The sequence below is a fragment of the Manduca sexta genome, chromosome 26, assembly GCF_014839805.1.
Source record: "Manduca sexta isolate Smith_Timp_Sample1 chromosome 26, JHU_Msex_v1.0, whole genome shotgun sequence".
Lineage (NCBI taxonomy): Eukaryota > Metazoa > Arthropoda > Insecta > Lepidoptera > Sphingidae > Manduca > Manduca sexta.
The window spans coordinates 13,422,705-13,446,705 of NC_051140.1; the positions used below are offsets into that span (position 1 = coordinate 13,422,705).

At 33.4% G+C, this 24,001-nt stretch overlaps 3 protein-coding genes across 5 annotated transcripts; 1 reads left to right on the plus strand and 2 right to left on the minus strand.

Moving 5' to 3' along the window:
- Window positions 1-470: 470 nt before the first annotated feature.
- On the minus strand, window positions 471-5,791 carry LOC115441119 (GTP-binding protein Di-Ras2). Its single transcript, XM_030165738.2, has 4 exons — window positions 5,413-5,791; window positions 4,924-5,019; window positions 3,974-4,234; window positions 471-1,962 (listed from the first exon to the last, which is right to left on the minus strand). The coding sequence occupies exons 1-4, from the start codon at window positions 5,548-5,550 to the stop codon at window positions 1,828-1,830; spliced, it is 630 nt and encodes a 209-aa protein (XP_030021598.1). The 5' UTR covers window positions 5,551-5,791; the 3' UTR covers window positions 471-1,827.
- Window positions 5,792-7,277: 1,486 nt separating this feature from the next.
- On the plus strand, window positions 7,278-18,976 carry LOC115441139 (constitutive coactivator of PPAR-gamma-like protein 1). 2 transcript variants are annotated; one of them, XM_037443739.1, is made up of 18 exons: window positions 7,278-7,456; window positions 7,763-7,962; window positions 8,981-9,159; window positions 9,538-9,651; window positions 9,847-9,993; window positions 10,101-10,262; window positions 11,049-11,244; window positions 11,321-11,430; window positions 11,722-11,883; window positions 12,079-12,370; window positions 12,451-12,610; window positions 12,986-13,111; window positions 13,197-13,308; window positions 13,908-14,339; window positions 14,414-14,593; window positions 14,718-14,806; window positions 15,377-15,510; window positions 15,845-18,976. In XM_037443739.1, exons 2-16 carry the CDS (start codon window positions 7,815-7,817, stop codon window positions 14,772-14,774), a joined length of 2,577 nt encoding a protein of 858 aa, XP_037299636.1. In that variant the 5' UTR covers window positions 7,278-7,456; window positions 7,763-7,814; the 3' UTR covers window positions 14,775-14,806; window positions 15,377-15,510; window positions 15,845-18,976. The 2 variants fall into 2 exon arrangements, with proteins under 2 accessions (XP_037299636.1, XP_037299637.1); XM_037443740.1 differs by having other exon boundaries at window positions 12,079-12,364.
- Window positions 18,977-21,273: 2,297 nt separating this feature from the next.
- On the minus strand, window positions 21,274-23,080 carry LOC115441140 (GPN-loop GTPase 2). 2 transcript variants are annotated; one of them, XM_030165766.2, is made up of 2 exons: window positions 22,832-23,080; window positions 21,274-22,610 (listed from the first exon to the last, which is right to left on the minus strand). In XM_030165766.2, exon 2 carries the CDS (start codon window positions 22,183-22,185, stop codon window positions 21,289-21,291), a length of 897 nt encoding a protein of 298 aa, XP_030021626.1. In that variant the 5' UTR covers window positions 22,186-22,610; window positions 22,832-23,080; the 3' UTR covers window positions 21,274-21,288. The 2 variants fall into 2 exon arrangements, with proteins under 2 accessions (XP_030021626.1, XP_030021627.1); XM_030165767.2 differs by having other exon boundaries at window positions 21,274-22,332; window positions 22,832-23,079.
- Between the last annotated feature and the right edge of the window lie 921 nt (window positions 23,081-24,001).

Sequence of the window (24,001 nt, forward strand, 5' to 3'; positions counted from 1 at the left end):
GATATAGATGAAATTCTCATATAAAACTGTAAATACACTGGCTAGAACGTTCATCAAATAATATCAGAACTTTACTCTTGCATGGACCTACATGGTCATATTATTATTTTTAATTTGACAACGCTAGATGACGCACCACGTCTGACGTCATATGTACCGCGCAACAAGCTTTATAATATTAATAAAAATTACATTTAAGACCCTCATGACATTTTTTTAATAATTACATGTACTCAACATAATTGAAAGTAACAAAATGTGATGAAAATGGCAATATATGGTATAGTTTTTTATCAAACAGTCTCAAGTAACAATATTTTTCATAATATTTGTATTTTTTTTTCGAAGAGATATAGATAACTCTATTTTGGTAAGTGTACAAGTCATAGCCCAAAATGAAACATCTTAGAACATTTCTTATATTTTCAATGTGATAACAATACTTCTGGGTACTAATACAATTCGCCTGGATAATTAAGCTTAATATATTAATCATAAATAAAACCAGAGATAGGCGCTAATAACAAAGTATTAGTACATTACACCTTACTCATAAAAACAATAATGTATAAGAATAGGCACCTAATTACCCTAATGCACCTTGTGTTGATAACTTGACATTTTACATTATTTACAAAATATGTTTAATGGACCCATTAATTAAATAAAAATACTATGAATTAATTAAAACATAATATTTTAAAAAATTATCAGTTTCAAATGGCTTGGTTACACAATGCGCGCCAACGTACGAGTTGACCTGCTCAATTACTCTAGTGCGCTTCTCACGCCGCATACGAGTCAAAAGGACTTATAAATGTATTTCATCATGTACATCACACAATATTGAATAAACTCCAAATATGTCAGATCTTAACGATCTATCTAATTGACTAGTGTCATCAATATAGCTGCTCTCCTTGTTGATAGCCACTACATACTATCTTTGTGTGAAATAAGAGTTATTGATGGCAGTGACTGTCCATTTACCAGTTAGCAGTTTGCACCATGTAACTAAGCCTTGGCTATGAGTAAGAAACATTATTTTCAACATAGCTACAATTTGGCACTGGTTGGAAAGTTCCACCATGACATTATCCAGTTTTAATGAGCATTATAGTTATTATAGTGTCACATTATGTAATACTCACAAATAATCGTTCAGTTGAACAGATAGTGATTTTTTATTGTGTTAAATCAGATTGTTCTGGAATATTATTATACAATAATTCCACTTTAATGGAATGTTTTGCCATTGAACATAACATATACCATAGATTATTTTGGTGCAGAATTAAATATTAAAATGAAATATTGCAGAGAAACAATATAGTCCTTAGCTTACCGTATCTATATTTCTAAGCATCTAAGTAACAAACTTCTGTAGTACACCTCCCTGTTACCTACATATCTCTTTAATGATAATGTCCTTATTGTTTTGTCTGTATTTTAGCACATGCAATTAAATAACAGTAAGTCCTAGAGACTGTAATTTCGTTGTATTTTCACTCTAACAATATTATGGAATATTTTTAACTTTTTTAATGTCACATCAGTCATTATTTTAAAATATCAGTAACCTACTATTAGCAAAATATTATTTATGAGTTTGATGATCCTAAGCTCCATTATATTGGAAATTAATATAATATTATTTATGAAAAGGCATTACAGGCTATATAACTACATTTGTTTTTAAATGCAATTCAATACTTACTCTAGCTCTGTGCTTAATTTAACCAGGACATGTTTAAATGACTAGGATCAAAATGACTAAGAGTTATTGTAATATGCTGGATGTAGTTCTTAAGTGATTGAATAACATATTTACATTATGAGGCATTTCTCTCTCCCACTAGCTGATGCTTCTCCACCATCCTTGACAGTTTTATCTTTTTTTTTCTTGCCTTTTCCATCTACTTGAAGTGAGACATTTCTGTTCTTCTCCATGTTGAGTAGCTCCTGAAATTGATGTAATAGAATTTTTTGCAGAATTGTTTAGTGGTGCAGAATGGGTGTAACAATCAGGGATGTTATGGAGCTCGAAATCCGTAACTGTAACTATGGGATAACCGAAATAAAAATATAAACGTAACCGTATCCGATAAAAAAGTTTCGCATAAGTTACGGATAATACGTTTCGACAGGTTTTTGTTTCACCGCTCACACGCCATCTTGTAAGTGTATGTAGTTTGTAATTTTTAGTCATAACATAACCTCATTCATAAATAGTATTTTTTTAATTAAGGAGTAGGTACTTATTGAATAAAGTGGAGGAATAGTACTGTTACGTACTAAATTGATTTATTAGGACAAAATACGTCCAAAATATGTACTTTAATTTGGACATTTTTTGATCAAGTTGAAGGTAATTTGGCAAAATGTAAACAGTGTGATAAAAACTTTTCGCGGAGAGGAGGTGGCACTCCTTCACTGAAACTTCATCTCAAATTAAAACACAGAGGTTTTCCGAACACCCATGTCTCCCAATTAGTTCATCGATAATTAATAATCGACGATGACGACGAACGATGGTTAGTAATCGTCGCCCTACTGTATTACATATTTTTATTTTACTTTAATCTAATATCCGAAACTAACGTATAATCCGTAATAATTACATATCCGTAACCGTATCCGGAACCGATATAATTTTATTCCTATATCCATATCCGAAATTTCATATCCATAACATCCCTGGTAACAATAACAAGCTTTACGCAATTGCTAACTTATTAGCTATCTTTACATATGAAAATCATATAAAATTTAAAAAAATACTTGGTAGGTATGTATTAGAAATCTTTGTTAGAAGAAATCAGGAATATTGCATATTCTCATTTTAATGTAATAATTAACATTTATTAGACACGGATATTTGGGATGCAAATTATACTCATTTTAGACAATATGGCTCCAATATTTTGTAAGATACCAAGATAAGATACAAGGAAGAGTAGGAGGGCATGTGTCGGCATCCACTCTCAAAAAAACACCAAGACTCACTTGGCCATAATGTGGTGAGGGCCTTTCTTTGCATATTTTTTTCTTTGACCAGCTGCCCACAATTAAGATACCTACACTTATATCCAGGCCTCTACTTCTATTTTGGGGACATGCTAATTCTGGAAAGTCCATAATTTTTTGTACCCCTTCCCTTCCATACTTTTTACTTTTTAATGGCAATTTCTCGATATTTTCAAAATTTACTATAGGGACACTACTTGCCCCTGCGTGCCCCTACAAAAATAACCCTTCTTATATCAAGGCTGAAAGTTCGTTAGTATGATTGTAAGTTTTAGTTGCTCAAGATACTTATGAATAAATATACTAATGTAAACAGCTTCATAAACCGGTTACAATATCAATATGGTATTTGACTATGTTTGATTTTGTACATTTTTTAATATGTAACAGTAATTAGTACAAAAAAGAAATCCTTCTGTGAAAACAGAATTAAAATTTGATTAGAAATGAGGCAGTAATTCAAATTGCAAATATTGCTATGTACAGGAGCGGGTGTGGAGTGGAGATATTGCTCCATCTCTTTCTATCGCACGCATAATAGTGCTCGCTGACGTCACATACAAGTATTTCGTCCCTGTACTGTTTTTTCACACTCACCTCTAATACCTAATTTTACTGGCAGATCATCATCATCACCAGATTTCAATAGTTTTTTCCGTTTCAAAATTTATATGAGGTACATTATATTTTATAAATAATAAGTAAAGTGCATACCTTATTATAATATTGTTATAGTTCTGACATACAGTATAAGCTGGATGTTATATTAGTAAGTTTTACTTATACAAGAAGCTTATGAAAATATTTACTAATGTAAAGAGCTTCATAAGCTGGTTATGCTACATAAGTAATGTACACATTTTTATATTTCACAACATACAACCCGAGGCGACTGATACATTTGTAAATTTTTATGCTGCTTAAAAATAGCAAAATAATATAATACCTGGAATAGTTGAGTAACATTGTGATTTGTTTTCGCTGAAGTCTCCATAAATGATACACCCCAGGCTTGAGCCTGTGCTTGGCCTTCTGACACAGACACTTCTCTTATCTCGGGGCTCTCATCACATTTGTTACCTGCTAGCATAACAGGTATATTTGGGAGTTCCACACCCTTTATTTCTTTTATTGTCTGCCATATTGGCTTTAATTCTTCTAATGATTGTCGACTGCTTACAGAATAAACCAATATAAATGCATGTCCCTGCAATTTTGATTAAAATTAATAAAATATTCAAATTATTTTGTAAAAAGACAACTTAACACCAAACCAATATTATTTATTTAAAAAAAATTGCTTTATCTAAGTAAAATTGTTAAAGATATATGTCATAGTAATCTTATTTCTTACAAATATTATAAATGAGAAGGTTTGTAAAAGTGTTTAGATCTTTGCATGTAAGTAAACTTAGAAATAACTGATCAGATTTTTATGAAATTTAATAGACAGGTAGATCATGTTCTGGATTAAGGCTTAGGCTACTTTTTATTCTGGTAATTTGATCCAATGGGAAATATTAAACTTTTGTAAAGGCTTAGGCTTTTCAAGCAGCCAAAGCCATAAACAACACCCAATTTAAAATAAAATTATTATCAAATTAAGAAGCCATTTCTGCATTACCTAATTACCTAATTATACCACAAGGAACTTAATTATTTAACCGGGATACAGGTGCATATAATCACATCAAAATTAAACCTTTAAAGGGAACTCCAAAATATTTATAGAGATAACAATGTCACATTAACATAGTCAGTACCAAAATGTTTCAAAATTGACAGTAAACATTGAATATTTCAATCCTAACCATTTTGAAAAAAAAAAATACTGAAACCTTTACTAAACCAGTTATTTAAATGCATAGTTCATTATAAATACATCTGTATGCATACCTTGCTTATAGATAATCTCTGCATTGCAGGAAACTGGTGTGAACCAGTTGTATCAGTTATTTGCAGGGTACATATTGTTTTGTTACTGCTTATCACCTGAAAATAACCAGCATAATAAATATATTATCACCTACTTACGTTGCACTACTGTAGTGGGATTGTTATAAATTCAGAGAACCCATAATATTGAACCTTTGGCATAGCTCCAATTTGGCATGGTGTGGGATTAATGTATTTTCAGGGGTTCTAGACATAGCCAATATAATTTATTCAATATAAAGAAACCTTAAAAGTCAACAACTATGTGTTCTTTTCTTGATATTTTATACATATACTCCATATAAATAATAGATGTACACACTTCACATTTTTTTTATCAACGAACACAAAGCACGATATTGTTACCACTTATTCGTTATGTATTTCGATAATAAAAATAAATACCAAGACGTGTGCGCTGTTGTATTTACTAACTAGGTACCTAGTTACCTGTCTGTATGTATCTTCTATCGTAGGTATGTAAGATTCTCTAAACGTTCCTTTAACAAATCGTAGTACAAGGGAACTTTTACCCACACCACCAGCACCAAATACTACAACACGATAATCATTACTTTGTTCCGGCATAACTTATTTTTGATAGAGTTACTTTTCAAATCAATTCCAGGGGCTATAATGGTCTCCAAACTGCAGCGAGATTACCACCGTTTAAAGCATTTTATTACAGAATAGAAATGTTTTGGTTGAGATAATGCTAAATATGAATAGTATTTTATGGAACTTTATTGAATTCAAACATCCTAACAATTTTCTTTAATTTACAACGCCCCAACCAAACCAAGCAAATATAAACTGACATAAGTATAGATTATACGATTATACCTAGTGCTGAGCGATTACAATACAATGATGACATTATGGATACGATAATCGATACATGCGATTATAAACAAAGATTTCTATAATTTTATATTTTTAAAATTGGATATAATTTACACATAAAATCTCAAAATAATGGCAATTTACTTTGGTTTTGCAAAGATAGGACTAAAGGCGGATTTAATTTCTACCAAGAAGAGAAAACGGATCTCAGCTGTTGAAGCCGTAACAAGGGAAATAAGAAAGCAGAAATAATATTCAGGTAGCCGTAACATTTAGGTAAGTTATAACAACTCCATTAGTTCAACACAAGTACTTATATATATTTATATTGTACGCCTATGTATTTTTTTATGTAATAAATATACCTATTATGGGTAGTACATTAGTATCCAATACTCATTCTAAAAACTACTAGAACGACTATTCAATGTAATCAAACAAGTTACCCGGACGAAAAAATTGACACGAAAAGACCCTAGTATATTGTTGAGAGAAAAACAACACCAGACTTATCTCATATTTTAATTAAGGTGGTAGCTCAAGGTCCATTTTCATACATTTTGTTTCGGCTTTAATCTGGGTAACTAAAGAAGTATTGGCAAGTAAAGAATTTAAATTCACGTCTAGTTAGTGATTAGTTCTCGCAGTTGAAAGAAAAATGTAAAAATAATTAATAATCATGGATATTTCTGCCTTTAAAATTTCGTCATATTAAATTTTAAAGGCCGAATTTAAATTCTTTACTTGCCAATACTTGTTTAGTTACCCAGATTAAAGCCGAAACAAAATGTATGAAAATGGACCTTGAGCTACCACCTTAAATTAAAAAGCCATTAGTTAGTGCCGAACTTCAAATTAAAATTCAAAGTTTATTGAACTCCACAATCATACTACACAATAAATAGGTCTTACATTTTAATGCACGTGACATAATCGTGGACCCTGTCGGGAACGGCAAAGTTTCAAGAGAGGGAGAAACTATATAACTTTACCAAATACATTAACATTTATTTAGATCGACTAGATACATAGCCAAATAGATGTATTATATTATTATGATTTGGCAATACAATATATCTTCACAAAATATCACAGTATTGTGCTAAGCTTGTATACACATCCGGAGTTTCTGTTTTTTAATTCAGATCTGAATTCAAAATAATTCAGACCACATACAAAACGGCGTAACTTCATGTTGTAGTATTAATTAGAATCATTTAAAAATAAATTAGTTGTCAACTGAACCTTGCCATATTATTACACAACACTTCACACACATGCTGATTTTCTTAGTATCAAATAATGATAAATGATGATTGAAGGATTGGCTGGATATTACTTGTTTAAATTGACTTTTTAAGTAATTTAGCTATTTTTCGTAAATGTAAATTTTCGAAGGTGATCTAGCTTTCTTTATAAGGTCGAGTTGGAAAGCGGTAAACACGTCTCTATTTCGGTGTGCGGCACATATTCGTTTTTCAGGCTGAATTCCGCTTCTGAAATCAAATCTGTATTACGGATATGTAAACCCTGCCAATTTCACTGATTATAATATATTTTATATTCTCTGTGGTATAAATTACAAATGGCTTCCGTTTTCAACTCTCGGCTATCGTAATTCATTTACTGTTGGCATGGTTTATTAGAAAAGGTTCGTGATTTCATTATTTTAATACGAAAGTAATAGTAGAAATATTCATTGACATACGTCGGTAAATAAGAATTTCTCCTCATTCGCGATTGTTTCTGTTGTGTGCCGGTCCCATAAATTTTGTGTTTTGATCAATTTATCAATCTTTTACTAGTTTTTTTTTATGTTCGGATAATATAAAATAAAAATGTTTGAAGTCTCGCTTTTTTCGTAAAGTACGATGTATCGAATTAAATTGTCTGATTCTTATAAGGAGAGCACTTCAGCGAGGACTAACCGATTGATCTCATGTCCATTTTTTTTCAGACAATTGGAGGTGACCACAATTTTCACATTGCAAACAGTAACTACAAAAATCATGGGTATACAGGATTTACAAACATACTTAGAAAATGAAGGAGTGGCAGCCGACTTGTTTAGGATTGCTAGAAATCATGCTGGTGGTTTCCGTTTAGTTTTAGATGCTGAAGGTTGCTTGGATCGTTTGTATGGAGGATATTTTTCAGGTATTTTTACCATTTTTCGTATTCAATTCTTTAATAATTTGTTCAATAATAGATACAACTTAATATTATTTTGCTCTTTAATTTGTGTTGATTATTTTCATTACATTTATTGTGCTAAAATTGTCAATAAAAGTATAATTGTATCTTGAATGTTTATTTTACTAATTTTTTTTGCACAACATTGCTTTTCGTCCCATTCTGCTTACTAAAGAGTTAGTTGCACACCACACCATTTACCCTAGCTACATCCTGCCTTTTACTAACGGCATTCTCTTAAGATTTAAAAGAGCAATAATTGTTCTATAAATATTATAAAGAAACTTAGTTATGTCTGAAGGATCTTTAATATTATTATTTATTGATGCATTTTAGATAAAGAAGATACTTGTGTAAAAGATGTAATTAATATTGATTTAGTTTTATGGACGTTTTTGTATTATGCAGTTTATTGTCCCTATTCTCATTTTTGTTCTTAACAATTATCAAATATTTACATAATATAAATTATAACACCAAAGAAATTATTAAAATCCAGTGAAAAATCAACAAATTATAAGCATTTGAATTTCGGTGGAAGGGGTAATTAACAAGAAACAGAAAAGAGACAAAATATCCACATGTGACGTCATCGGGAATTACGACGCGTGCGAAAGAAAGAGATGAAGCGATATCCCCACATCGCGCCCACTTCTGCACATTACAATATTTTAAATATGAATTACTCGCTCATTTTTTAACCAATTTTCATGCTGTTTTCGCAGAAGTGCTTCTTTTTCGTATTTAAAGCTATTACACATAGAATAATGTACAAAAACAAGCATAGGCCGGTCCCCTATTGTAACACAATCAGATTACTCTATTCAACCCCCATAAGGGTTGATCATTGTCTTCAGTGCATCCTAATTTCAAAATTTGTCAATAAAATACTATGATCCCTTTATAGTAGAATGAATATTTCTTATATGGCATAAGGACTATTTTAATGAGCATCTTGTGTACATTTTTTATATATTTGCAGACTGGGCGTGTGGTGGTCAGTGGGCTCGCTGTGTTCAATTCTTAACAACATTGGCCCAAGCTTTGGCAGAACATCAAGTGGCTCTCTGTGTTTGCTTTAATGGTGCCCACCCAACTCCACCAGCTTTGCCTCAACATTGGATTCAAACACAAGCTACGAATAGGCAAAGAGTTAACTCTGTTAGTATGAGTACATTATGTTATTATTATGTATACATAAAGATGTTAAAAGAAATTATTAAAGGACTCTTGGGTTTAGCACTATTTTCCTAAATACCAATGTTAAAGGTACTTTGTAATGTGGCCTAACTTTAATCCAATATAGATGATGACCATCATTGACCATAATAAATGAATTTTTCCTCTTATCTTTTACTAATGTTTTATAACAGACCATACATCTGATGTTAATTCTTGCTGGCGAATTTAATCTCAGATAAAAAGTTATAATGTATTATCAAAACACACAAAAATAAAATTTGCAAGTCAATATAGTTTATACAAAAATTATGTGCAAAATATATTTTATTTTTATTTCACGACTTTTATATGCTTCAGGTACTGCGTCACATTGTCACAAAAGGCACCCCACCTCCTAAAGTGTGGTGGGTACCACCAACAGGATTGCATTCCTGCCTCAGGACTGCTCTCAGATACCTCAATATCCCTATCGTAAGTATTGTTGTTTAATTTTCTTTTTATTGTATTTTTGTAGTATTTATTTGATTTTTACAAAAAAGACACCTCTACTTAATTTAAAATTTTCACTACCATTCTCACACTTTCTGCACTCTGACTTTTAACATTATATGATTGAAAATTTATTATGTTAAAGAAATATTATGTAAAATGAGTGTGTTGATGTAGATGGTGTCATCAGACGATCATTGTCAAGAAGTAGTTGGATTGTGTCGTGAAAAGAACTATGCTGGACTTGTGGGTTGTTCTGGTGAATACTTGGTATTCCAGCCACCAAGATATTTTAGTTCATCTCAGTTAAAACTGACTTATAGAGTAAGTATATAATTTGCATTATTATTCATATAATTAGTTAATAGTAGTATTTTAATATATATTTCCTGCAATTAACTATCATTGGATTTTTATTTAATGTTTTTCAGTCATCTTTAGAAACAAAAGAATATATGGTGCATGAACTGCCTCGAGTGCTAGATGTACCTCAAGATCGACTTTGCCTCATGGCAGCATTGCTTGGTGGAACAATTATATCGGAACAAAGTCTAACAGACTTTTACAAACGTTTAGGCATCTCACAAAAGAAGGTATGTAAAAAAAGTTTATGTAGAGATGTTATCTGCTGTATTACATATAAATATTATTTTATGTTCCTAGGCATTACGTTCTAGTTATTTGCAACAGGTTACCCTAAATGTACATTTTGTTAAAACTTAAAAAATTGTTTTATACTTATAACGAAAATTGTTATTTTTTTTTAATGAGTTTACCACTTCTGATGGTAGCTAAGTGGGGCGGCGACCAGATAGACTATCAAATGATCCATTGCCAGTCGACATAATTATACGGGTCTGTTCTAAACTGGATAAACATATAGATAGGTATTTGTAATTGTATTTACAACGAAATTATTTTCAACTATATCGTGCTAGCAATTTGTGAATATGTTCCATCGAGGCGACTGATCATCATGCTGACCGTGTCTGCGAAACCATCTTGCACTCGTCCCTAGTATTATTACACATTTACTATAACAGTAGTCTTTTAGACAAAATATAAAAGAGACGGCATGTACGATCTTTCCTTTTAGCTAAAGTATAAGATCAAAGGATTATGCACATATTTATAAAAAAATGTTGTAGCATGCGTAAAAAATACAGGTGTTCAAGATTTATTTATGACTAACAACACATAACGTTATAGTATGTGTATTGTACTTTTTATGTAGCAGTTACATAGAAAGTTCAGATTTTTTTGTTTACGGCAATAAGGACATGGTGCGTTCATTCTAGATGGTCTAAGAGTAGTTTAGTCGGAATATAAAAAATGATTTTGCAGGCTAAGATTCCATTGTAATTTTTTTTTTATTTTAGCAACAAGTATCACCTGAAACTTTAGTGAAGAGTGTGTGTCAATATGTACGTGATTTGCAATCATCTGACGTGGAAGCAGCTTGTATTGATATATTTGGAGATCTAAATGATCTCCGTGCAGCTAAACTTAAACAAGCGGTACAATATTATTTAAATGGAACTAAAGATGGATTCCTTAAATATAGAACAGCATCAGGTAAAATGATCACACATTTAAAATATTATGGTGTCATAATTAATGATACTTGGTTAAACTATGTAAAAAATTTCAGGACGACGTCCGAAAAATAATAAGAAGAATCAGAAAGCCGATGTTGTCCCACCACCATCTACAACAGACTTAGACACGTCAAAATTAGCAACAGAAACATCAGAGCATGAGGTTTATAATTTTATAGAAAATAATTTATTGCTACAGTCATCCACGCCTTTTATGTCATTAACATCTTCATTATTGATTGGATTTCATTGGTGGTTAAAAAATGCATGGTTCATTGCTCAAAATTTTTACAAAATGAAGTCTATGTGCTGATCCTAAATTATTTTTATTGGTTTTATATGTTCTTTATTTGTCATTATTTATTTACCTTCCTATCCATTTTTACATTATTTCTTTATATTCTATCCATGTCATAAGCACTTCAGATCTTCAAAAATACTCGATACATTACAGCAAAAAGGCTTGGAAGATTACAAATTGGCAACAGCAAATGCATCAATGAATGCGGACTTTAGTATAGAAGATACGAGTCAGGATGTTCACCACGCTATGGCCGCGATGTCGCTTGAGGCAGGCGAACCGGGCGTTCCGCAACCACAGCCTACAGCCAAAGAGGTGTGAATATGCTAACGGTATAAATTAACATTGTACGTAATGTGTTGGGTCATTTGAGTACACATTTTCCGTTTTTAAGGATATTCTGATGTGAGACATGAAACAAAGAAGAAGCTTCACGGTTTTTTCTCGTATATTCGTGTGTTTTAAGATAAATTATGTGCCATGATTGATTACCACAGATGTAAATTTTAGGGACGCCAACCGCAGTCTGGTAAATCTATCCAGAGCGAAGACAATTGTCCACCAGCACCAGCCGAGGTGTTGCGCACATGCGCGGAGCGCCACGCCCGCGGCCTCATGCATCCCCAGATGCTGTCAGTCCTGACTCACCGACAAATCACCTTACCGGTGCTGATGGAGGACGACAACCACCGTGAAATACCTTCTATACATCACTTCTACAGACCCATCAGACAAAATGTCTATGCCATACTCTATAATATGCATCATCATCGGTTCATGGCACAAAAGGCTAAAGGTGATGGTAATAAAAACTATGTAGTTATATATAACAGTTTATTTCACAATAAATTAATAATTTTAAACCCTTGTTTTCCCTTCCAGAGGATGGTTCAGCTAGCACATCAAATAATATTGATCGTCCATGCACTGTACAAGTAGCAGAATGGATTTATTCGCGTGTCAATCCTGGAAAGAGTGCTGAAATGGTGCCTGGTGTTGTGCTTGACTGGCCAGTGCCAACAGTGCAGAGATTGTGGTTTGGGTAAGCATATCATTATCATTGGTAAACAAATTAATTAAATTTTACCTACAAACAATGAATATCAAATGTTTTTGAGAACTCTAGGATTATAAATTGTATGTTTTTTTTATGAATTCTACCCTATTATAATTATGGGGATTATTCTGTCTTTTCCAAGTGTTTTGTTTTTTCTTAACAAGTGCAAACCAAAAGTACACTATCAACCTGAATTCAAAACTATGGGGGACCTGGTCTCAGACAAATGAATTTTGAAATTTTATCCTACCTGGGAATTGAAGCCACGACCTCGGTTTACAACCTGTGTTTATTGCCAGTTAATTCTAAACATATTAAACCTATCTATTCCATGAGTTTATATGCCTACTTTACCTACAGAACCGCACAAGATGACAAATGCCGTCGTATGAGAGCTTTCCTGTCTTGTATGCGATCCGACACCCCATTAATGCTGAACACGTCATATGTGCCCCAGCACTTGCTGATCCTAGCTACTGTTCTGAGGTAAGTTTAAGTCATCTGTGAATTATGATTAATGTGTCAAAAGATCTCGAAACAAACAATTTACCCATCGGGTTTTTACTTACAGATTCATCATGACATCGCAAATTCAAATTTTAAGACGCCAGGAACTTGACGCATTTTTAGCTACAGCCTTCTCTACTGATCTTATGAATGCGCTTCATTTGCAAGAAATGAATGTGAGGCCCTTCCTTTTAACTATTATATTTATTTATAACAATCATACATTACATCTTGTTCCTGAAGTGGTAGGCAGGATTGCATCAAGGGCACCCACTCCTCACCTTTGCATTTCATCCCATGTAATAGAAAGTAAGCCTATCGCCATATGGGGCACAAATTCCAGACTCCAAGCTGATAGTGAGCAGAAAACTCAATATCACTTTGCCCATCTAAGGATTCGAAACCCAGGACCTCGGAGCGGTGTTTTATGACACACGCAATACGCCAAAGTACGCCACCGAGGCGATCACGTGTATTTATGTGAAATTTTTATTATTAGCACCTAGTAGGTATTAAATATTAATGATTATTGGTTAATTTTTTTTAATTAATATATAAAACATTATTTACAATGCATCAGTTGTGTGTTGCGTTCCGCACATGCGCCCGTCCGTAAATACGTGTCATTCGTACGCGCTGCAGCAAAAATGTTAAAATGTTGACGCTGTTTTTCATCTTAAGATATTTACGTGCACATGTAAACATATGATTTCTGTAATCTCTAACCATGTTTTTTAAGATTGAATTTAGTAATTGGGATGCGGTTTTTGTGTAGGTGAACGGAGTAAATTCACGCGGCGTGCAATTAGCAGCACTGGTGATGGCAGGCGCCGAGGCCGCTCTGCTCGCCAACGACGCGTGCGGCGCGCCCGTGCCCTGGCTCGTTGCCGCTCCCTGGCTCTACTTTGACGGCAAGCTTCTGCAGCGCAATCTGCATCGCGCCAATCACTGCAAGCACTTGGCGCAACTCTGCGACAATCACCTTGACACTGTTGTCAAAGTGGAGCGCATGCGCAAGGCAATCCTGGAAGGCCTCGAAGTAGAATTCGCGATGCCGCCACTGCCGCTCGTCGCGGGTGTCGTGGGCGGTTCGCTGGGAGGATGGACTCGCGGACGCGGCCGTGGCGCTCGTCTCGAGATCGCCGGAGTGGTCGTGGGACAGTGGGGCGGCGGTAGCTACCCCACGCGCCCGGCGCGTTATCCACAGGTGACAGGTCGTTCGATGTACCGTGTGTTGTTGTAATGTAATATCCGTAGCAGTAAGCACGTGTGGTGTGGCAGGTGGGCTACGTGGGCTACACGCCGCCGCCACGCAACGCGTACGGCGGGCGCGGCTGGCGCGGCGGGCGGGGCGCGCGCGGGGGCCGCGGGGGGCGCGCGCGGCGGCTCGGTGCGGGGCGCGCGCCGCTCGCGCCGGGACGCCGACGAGCCCGCCAAGCCTGCCACTCTCGCTGTCAACGGGTGAGCATCCAATAAGTCTGCACTGTTGTCTCCTATCTACCATATTTACTTTTTACACAGAAAAGCAGAAAACGGTCCAAAAAATTACGGAATAGATATTTATAAATATTTCATTCTTGTTTAGCAAAACTATAAGGTCCGACGAAATGGGGTCTCAGCCAGAAGAAATGAGTCCACATGAGGACAACACCGCTCCAGATGTTGATGTGGAAGGTATAGAACTTATTATACATTTTTAAAACCAAATTTTTTACTCTGTGTTAATCGCCGCGTCGCCCGCATTAAAGTTCCCTAAATTACAAAGGCAGCAGCACCATCTATTTAAAATTCCATTATTACTTATAGGAGCAAAGTCAAAGGATAAAAAACCTATGTGTACATTTAGGCCTGATCTACCCATATACCAAATTTCATCCAAATCTGTTCATTTGCTACTGCGTTTCCTTCTAACAAACATTCAATAAGGTAAGATAATTTAAAAACAATTTCTATGTAATCCTACTAATATGATAAATACGAAAGTTTTGAGGATGGATGTATGGATGTATGTTTTTCTTTCACGAAACAATTACTCAATGGATTCGGATGAAACTTTACAGTAAAATTGGCTATACATCAGAATAGCACATAGGCTACAATTTATAATGATTTTGTGTAATTCGGTCATAATGTAACGATACATAGAAAGTAAGTCGGAAAAAAAAATATCCCGGAAAACTCCTTCAAGCGAGCGAGGCCGCGAGCAAAAGCTATTATTAAAATAAATATATTCTCATATTAAAGGAATGCAACAGCAGAAATCAAAGACTGTTAAGAATGTTAAGAAGAACATTGGAAAAGGCAAAAAGAAGGGAACAACTCAGAAGTCGGATGCTGGGCAATCACTGGAGTCTAATGGCCCCCTTGACAAAAACAAGGTAAATTTATAAAATAGTTATGTAAGGTTAATTTCAGTTAAGCTTAAAATCTGGAGCTTCTTATATTTTTGAGAGAAAATCTATTTGAAGATTCCATGTCGGTCCAGGGTTACACCAAATTCCTATAAGGATTACTACTCGAACATATAAGATTATATCTCAGTGATAGGACTTATTTGTCCATAATTCATACTATAACAAAATTGTTGATTTAACGTGTCTGGTACATTATAAAAATTATAATGTGTTTCCAAGGACATGTTTGTAAAACGGCCGGGCGGAGGTGAGGCCAGAAAATTGCAAAATTGGTGAAAATTAATTTTTGTTTTTTCAGATTACTGAGCCATGCCAAAATTCAGATAAAGAACACATTGGTCAAGGTGACGCACCAGTTACTAACTAAATTATTTTTGCCCAAAGGTAACATCTCATTTTGTTTTTCTTTTTTTGTGTATTAATTCCATAATATTTGAGTTAGTTTTTCTTGGTGTATTTCTATCCTTTTTGATAATTTAATTAGTTTTCTTAAAAGTATTGAAGAAAGCTTGCCATTACTGTTTTTATTTGACATTTTAAGTTTCCAAATACTTTCCAGTCTAATAGTGGGCATTTAAGTTCACGATTCCTTAAGTATTTGTGTAATTGTGACTTTTATATTTAAAAGTAACCCAAATGTTGCATAGAGGACATGCACATTTAACCACCTTGACAACAAACAATAATAACTAAATACGAGAATATAGCACGTATCTAAATACACATTACATAATTTATTAGCAGCATAACAACTAAATAAAGTTAATTGAACGGAAGGTGAATCCATCCACCTGTCGTAATGTATACGTGCCTGAAGATCTAAAAGACTTCCCTATTTTGAGACTGATTTTGTATTACTTTAATTGACACACTAAGTGTTCGATTAATAATAATATTAAAGAAAGACGACTATGTATTGAGACACATTTGATGTTTCGATAACCCTAATAAGACAACTACAACGCCTCTCTGGTTATTTTATACCATGCTACCCGAGACAAACTATGCCCGTGTCGAACATGTAACTCATAAGAGATTTAAAAACCAAAGGTAGCACATTTGATCTCTAGATGAGTCTTAAGCAAATATTTGAAATTACTTAATTGATTGATTGATTAGCTACTATGTATTTTAAAGAGGAAATCAAAATATATTAGTGTGAAAACTTATACAACCTTAATACTATCAATTTAGTAGTTTCAATCACCCAAGAGCACACTGGGATAAAACCTGATAAACATTATTTGACAAGTGATATTTAAAGATTATATTATATAACTAAATTGACCTGTTATTTGTTAAGTCTCATTTTGGATTGAAAAGTGAGATGACTTAGTAAATATGTTCTGTTCTAAGCATATAAAATACTGAGTCAGCATTATTTATTTACACATAGTATATTTACAATTTACCAAAACATTATTTTTATTTATAAGAAAGTTTGATCTATGCAATCTGATTCAAAAGATATACAGAATCACTAAATGAACTTGCCATTTAATCGGAATATCCTTTAATGTATAAAAATAATGGCATTGTGTTTTAAAATTGTCTTATAAAAATATTCAAGCAAAGAGAATATAATGAAGTATAACTATCATTCAAAGATATATAAGTAAACACAAAATGTACATCTTTCCTCAATCTGATATTCTTTTCTGGATTCCATAGATCAAACTAGAACATTTTCAGACTTGTTTTTGGGAATTCTTGATACATAACATAGGCATTTTAATAAGTGTGTGGAAATGTTAAGTACATACTAATATAAGTAATGAGAAGCACTGGCGACGGAGGCAAGGCTTGTTTTCAGATAGAAATGTGTCTTAATTAACAGGTTTTTTAAAGTCTGTTGATAATGTGCTGTGATCATCAAAGTAAATTGTTGGAAATATTCTTATAACTTAAGGAACATGGTACCATGTTTATAGGAGGTATGATATATTAGTATAGAAATTGCATTTATTGAATGATTGTTGGTGCTTAGAAATCTGTAGGGCTGCCTGAAACGAGTCTGAAACTCATAGATTTAAGTCTAACAACACATGTTTAATGAAACTGAATGAATATTCGCATTGTGGCTTTTCCACATCCTATAGGGTATTATTTCGATAGGAAATCGTTAGATTTGTTAGTGATATATTTATATGCATTTTCGGAAATTTCAATAATGCGAATATTTATTGATTTATATGTATTTTTGTAAATTTGTTATATTGTTATACTTAAATTTAGCTGGAATGACTAACAAGGATATTGGAGACAGTCTTACAATGAAACTCTTTTGGCGCGACAACTGTGACAATAAATTATCAACGTACACGAACATTCCATTACGATAAATAAAACCTTCTATGATAATTGTACAGTTCACGTCAATCGAGAATGGAACTAAATGAAGACTTTACAATTTTGAAAGCTTGTAACCAGGCCGGAACGTACTCAAAATATGTTGCTACAATAACATATACTTACTTAATTGATTTTTGAAATCAAAACATGAACATAAGTGCAAATGCAATGCACACACAGCAGCCACTACGCTGTTCCCAATGACTAATATTGCAAAATAAAGTAAATATGCATCTGACTTTGTAACGTGGCCACCGCGGACCACGCGTGGCGAAAGGCGTCGGGGGCGTTCTGCGTCGCCGCGTCGCATTCCTCTACTACAAGCGTTCGGACGCACGCGAACGCTTTCATTGCTAAGTATTCGCAAGCTGTCGCTCTGGCGATACGCACTTTAATATTATACATTTAAACATTTATATATTATTGCTTGCTTATTAAATAAACACAATATTAGCGTTTAGAATTTTAACTTCGATGTATTTTGGTTTGTTTATTAATTATGTGTAAAGAATAGAAAAGCGTGTATCAAAGTGATAATCTTTCTAGGCGTTTGACACTGAGTATCGCCGTTGATCCAGTAACATAAACATTGAAATATCATACAATAACGTATGAAAATTTAAGCGCCTTTTTCTATTTCACTATATTGCATGCTATACACATCATTGTCACATATTTTAAACTAGAAATGATTCGAGGAAGTAGTTTATTTTTTTTCTCTTTTAAATCCATTATTCGCTATAGTTTTAGATTATTGAACGATATAATACCTTTACTACATTAATAAACTTGGTTTGCTGACAATGGTCATTTAATATTATCAACATATTTGTAATCAAATTATATTAGAATACGTCATATGTACTACTACTACACATACAATTTTCGTAACTGAAGTAGCAAACGTGGAACTGTGGCTTTTTGAAAACACTTATAACTTAAATATTTACCTCAACCCTGCTATGTTAAATTTGAAAATTGTTCATTACTACTCAAGTTTATGAACACAAAAAAATATTGGATGACTTAAATTGTAAAGAGTTGTATTTGTCTTCAAATAAAACGTTCCATTATTGAATATTGTTTTATTTCCCATCATCCAAATTCAACCTCTTATGTATTTCCTTAACTGTGTTTCCCTCAATGTTAGCTATATGATTGATAACAATTTGAGTTGCATCTTTTATGGCATTATATTGATGTAAAAGTTGAACTTTCATGTGTTTTTCATTCATAAGATTATCAATTTTTAATTCAACTTCAATAAGTTCTTCATATATATCACGTTTACTTTTTGACATCTGGAATGTAATAAAATTTACTAATTAATCATATAGAAATAAAATAAAACAGCTGAAAAAGTAAATAAGTGTATTGATTAAACTGGGTTACATAGAAGATCAAGACCTATTACGAAAATACCATGAAGCTGATATGTGCTAACAGAAGTGAATTTACTATCTAGATGCCTTCTATAAAGCGGAATGATAGAAATTAATTTTTTATATGGAGATTCCATAGGCATTTTTGGAAGGTGTTTAGAGGTAATGACAAGAAAGTATTTAGCAAAAAAGAAATCTTTTTTGTAGTTTAAGGGTCGCGTCCTTTAAACTTTAGACCAAAAATATCGTATGGAAGTATAAAAAGAAAAATATTATAACTAAGTTTTACATAGCTTCAAACAAATATGTGTCAGCTTAGACCATTTGTCCAGAAATAAATACATCTTACTGTAGTTACCTAATCCAGTTATACATTTTTAAAATATTTGGTTATTTGCCTGACACTCCTATTCCGTGAAATTACTGACTGAAGGCTAAGTGGTACCTCACCGGAATTATTTGTACCTATATCAGATTTTAACGGTGAAGACGAAGACGCTTTAACGGTGAAGGAAAACATCGTGAGGAAACCTGCACATCTGAGAAGTTGTCTATAGGAATTTCGAAGGTGTGTGAAGTCTACCAATCCGCACTAGGCCAGCGTGGTGGACTAAGGCCTAATCCCTCTCAGTAGTAGAGGAGGCCCGTGCTCAGCAGTGGACAAGTATATAATACAGGGCTGATATTATTATTATTATATTATTATATCAGATTTACAGTAGGTAGGCAACATTCCATAATACTATTTATAATATCAATGCGTACAATGTGAGCACAGCTGCGTCAAAATTCAGTGATCAACACCCGTTTTCAATAAAAAAAATCCCCAGTTAGATTTTAGATCCAATCTCGAAAGTAAACCCATCAAAATAGTTATTTGTAAGCAGTCAAAAAAACTCTTCGGATTATCCATTTTCGTAATGGATCGATAGGCGATTCGGGTCTTTTGTTGTAAACCGCAGAAGACACTGATATTTGACTGCATGTGAGCGGTCAAAATCGAATCTTGGATTGTTACATTACCGGGGAATGGCTAATGCCAGTGACTCAGTTTTCAGTATTGAATATAAGGCGCACATCGAATCTTGGCTGTTACTTTATAGACGAATGCGCCCAGTGAGGTGAGGGACTGCCTTCACAATAACTGGTATGAGTTGCCAGCCTTGTTGCATCCCGTAAAGGGCCGTTTTCAATAAACAATCCCAATCGTAAATGTGGAAAACGGCGATAGCCTAGTTAGTTATGGAACGGATTGGCGAGACGAATGACCACAAATTCAAAACCCAAGGACACACACCTCAGACTTTTCTAAAATTATGTGTGTTTTCTTTGTGAATTATCGCTGAGGAGTTCTCTATAGGAATGTTAAGGGTGTGTGAAGTCTAGCCCGCCGCACTAAGCCAGCATGGTGATCAAGGTCTAATCACTCTCAGTAGTAGAGGAAAACCGTGCCCAGCCGTGGGACAGAATATAATACATGGTTCATAGTATATAATCGTAAATCTGTTAGATCCCATGAATAAACTTATCAACGTAAGTCCTTTGTAAAAATGTTAAACAAAGGTTCTGATTTATCATTTTCGAGATGGATCAAAAAAGGGATTGTGATCGTGGGGATATTGAAACCGGTGAATAGCCATCAACATTGCCGAACGCTAGTTTTTGCCAACTTACGACCGCTGGTTCATTCTCTAAAAGTTCAGTCACAGTAGCATTATTGCTTATTGTAACAGGCATTTGTTGTAATGTGGTGTAATTAAAAAATAAACCAATAATAGGTTTGTTTTTATTATTAATTGACATAATTTCTTTTAAAGCACACTGGTACGAAAATTCAATTTGTTTGATAAGTTATTGATAATGAATTCCAAGGCAAATCACAATACATTGTAATTGCATCTATATAAAATATAGGTAAGATGTTGGTACCATATAACACTTCTTTTGAAGTTATCTATAAGATGGAATGTTAAGATTGAAATGAAAAGCAGTGTTAAAATATTAAAATTTATTCAATATCATGATTAACTGGCTCTCCAACACCCATGGCACAGGCCAACATGCTGTTTATATGTCTTCCCTCATCCGCTTTAAATACATATCCATTGGCTTTATCTATCAAATTCTTTACATTTAATAAACTTTTTTCTTCCATCACATTAAGAAGTTGAAATGTAATAAGACTGTAATCTTCAATAATAGAAACAAAGGCACTGTTCATTTTTTTATACTTATTGGTAAAATCATCTGTGTCTAGGCAATCCAATAAATAATTAAGGTCTAGTACTTCTGTATAAAAATCAATTCCAAAATGCAATTTGTCCATATGCATTTTTAGTAAATCTACCTTTGTAAGTAAGTTAATATGTGGTAAACCAATTTTTAACATTGCACTCAAAGATAACATTAACGCTGCAATAAATTTACCAGCATCAGAACAGTGATGTGAATCTACTAGATGAACTACACAAAGTTGCATATTTCCTCGGGTTATTAGTTGTGTAAAAATATTACTCAAACTGTTATGATGACAGTACAGTTCTACTTGACCAGGAAGATCAAATAGAAAATTTGTTGAATTTGTGCCATGCAATTTGCCCAAGAGCCAATCAATATTTTTTTCCAGGTATTCCATACAGTAAAGTAATGCTCCATTCGGACCAAGATTATGGTGATCCATTACTTCTTCTAGCAAAATTAATTGTCTTATATCAACATCAGGCTTGTAACACATTCCATCATTAGCAGGGTCCAAATTAACAATCACTACATCTCTTCCTAGTTTTTTAAGAAGTTGTGACATTTCATGGCAATATTTTGTTTTTCCTGCACCAGGGGGTCCAAGCACTAGTTGACCATAGTACTTGTGGACACTTTTAAACTTCTTTACTTTTATCGCACTCATTTTCTTCACTCTTCAAATCCAAGATAATATCCTTACAAGCTTTAAGATTTTCAATATCATATGATTTGAGATTGATGAAAATACATAAAGGCTTGGTAATTTTGATAGCTTCTGCCAAAAATCTTGCTGCTACTTGCTGCTCTTCTCCTGTAGCACCAAAAATTACTTTTGTTGTATAAATATCATCAGTACCTAGAGGACTGTGAACTTGATCCTTGTGTATCATTAACATGCTGCCAATCTTTTGGTATTGTGAAACAATAAGTAATGTTTTGTCAGTGTACTCAGCCAACACAATTTCAGTAGCAACATCATCTATGTCTGCTGCTATTGACCGAAACAATTGCTGTTTACTATCGTTTTGTGTATGTTTTATAGTTAGATTTTTCATAACATCTAGAAGTTCCATCTTCAAATGATTGATTCTAAAAATATAAAATTTACTCACTTAAATAATCATATAATAACTATTGATAAAAACTTGTAAGTTACGCATTGTAATTACCTACATAAAATCCACTTAAATATGGAACTAATAGAACGTTGCTATAATCGGTTACAAATATGTTGAATTGAGTTATACATAATTTCATTCGATAACATCGCACCGCTACTCAAACTAGAAAATTGACTATACTATACTCACTTTGCTTTGGTGTTAATCTGCAAAATTTATAAGAAACCTTGATCAATGCCACAGATTTCGCTACCGCAAATACCTATCTACGAGAGAAATAAACTAAATCTATCAATAAATTGATATAGAGAAATTTTAATTATTCAGTTTAGATTTATGACTTTCTGTAGTATTGTAATGCTCTTTGTTTATGACAGATGCTGAGCTAATTGGTCATTGATACGAATATTGACAGTCACAGTTGATTTTGCCAGATATTTTCTTTAATATCCCTCAAAAACTGAAAAAGGTAGTTTCTTGACACAACAGTTTTTATTCGTGGTCGCTTTCTTCTAGTCGATTTGTTAATATAAATGGATTCTAAATTCGTCACTCTGCATGCTTTAGCGTTTGTTTCCTGTATCTTCGAATTAACATAGCTAATAGCAATATATCCTCGTCGGAATTTATTTTGTTACCTACTATCCAAAACGCGTTGTAACCCCGCAATGTGTTAGCTGTATCTCTGCTACGAATTCGCTGCGTTTTCGCTCTCTAATTTAATTAAGTTATCGCTTTTAATCCACCAGTGTAATAGGGCTTTTAAACTTAATCTTTAGGCACAATTCTGAAAATAAATTGAACGTTAGACATCTACAGAGTGTTTTTTTTTATGTAATTTCCAGAAATCATAATATTTTAGGTTCCATAGTTTTTGACTTGCTATGGGATGCAAAATCTTATGTTAGAGTAATTAATAAAATTCTGCTGCCATCTCGAGTACTTCGAAATAAATATTTGGTCGTTTGTTTGGCTATAAAATATATTTATTAAAATTAAAGAAGCTGGCCGCTTCTTTTTTATTTTTGTATTTTATGAGCATATTATATTATAATATACTATCCTTTTTTCCAAGCCGAGTTAATTTCTTCACCCATAAGTCTCCCAAACATTATGTTCCTCCAATGGCGTTAAAATAACCCCTAATATGGAGGGAAACCACCTCCCATCCGGCAACTATGTATTGAGAGTTCATACCATAGAGATTTTTTATTGCTTTCTAAGGAATTGGCTAAGGTCAAGAAACAAGAAAGACATCACAAAGTTAATTTGATGCCCACATGCAATATTGCCACATGCTCGCTTTGTTATACCTCCAAAGGTAATTGGGAAACCGTAAAACTGTTTTTTCATAAATAT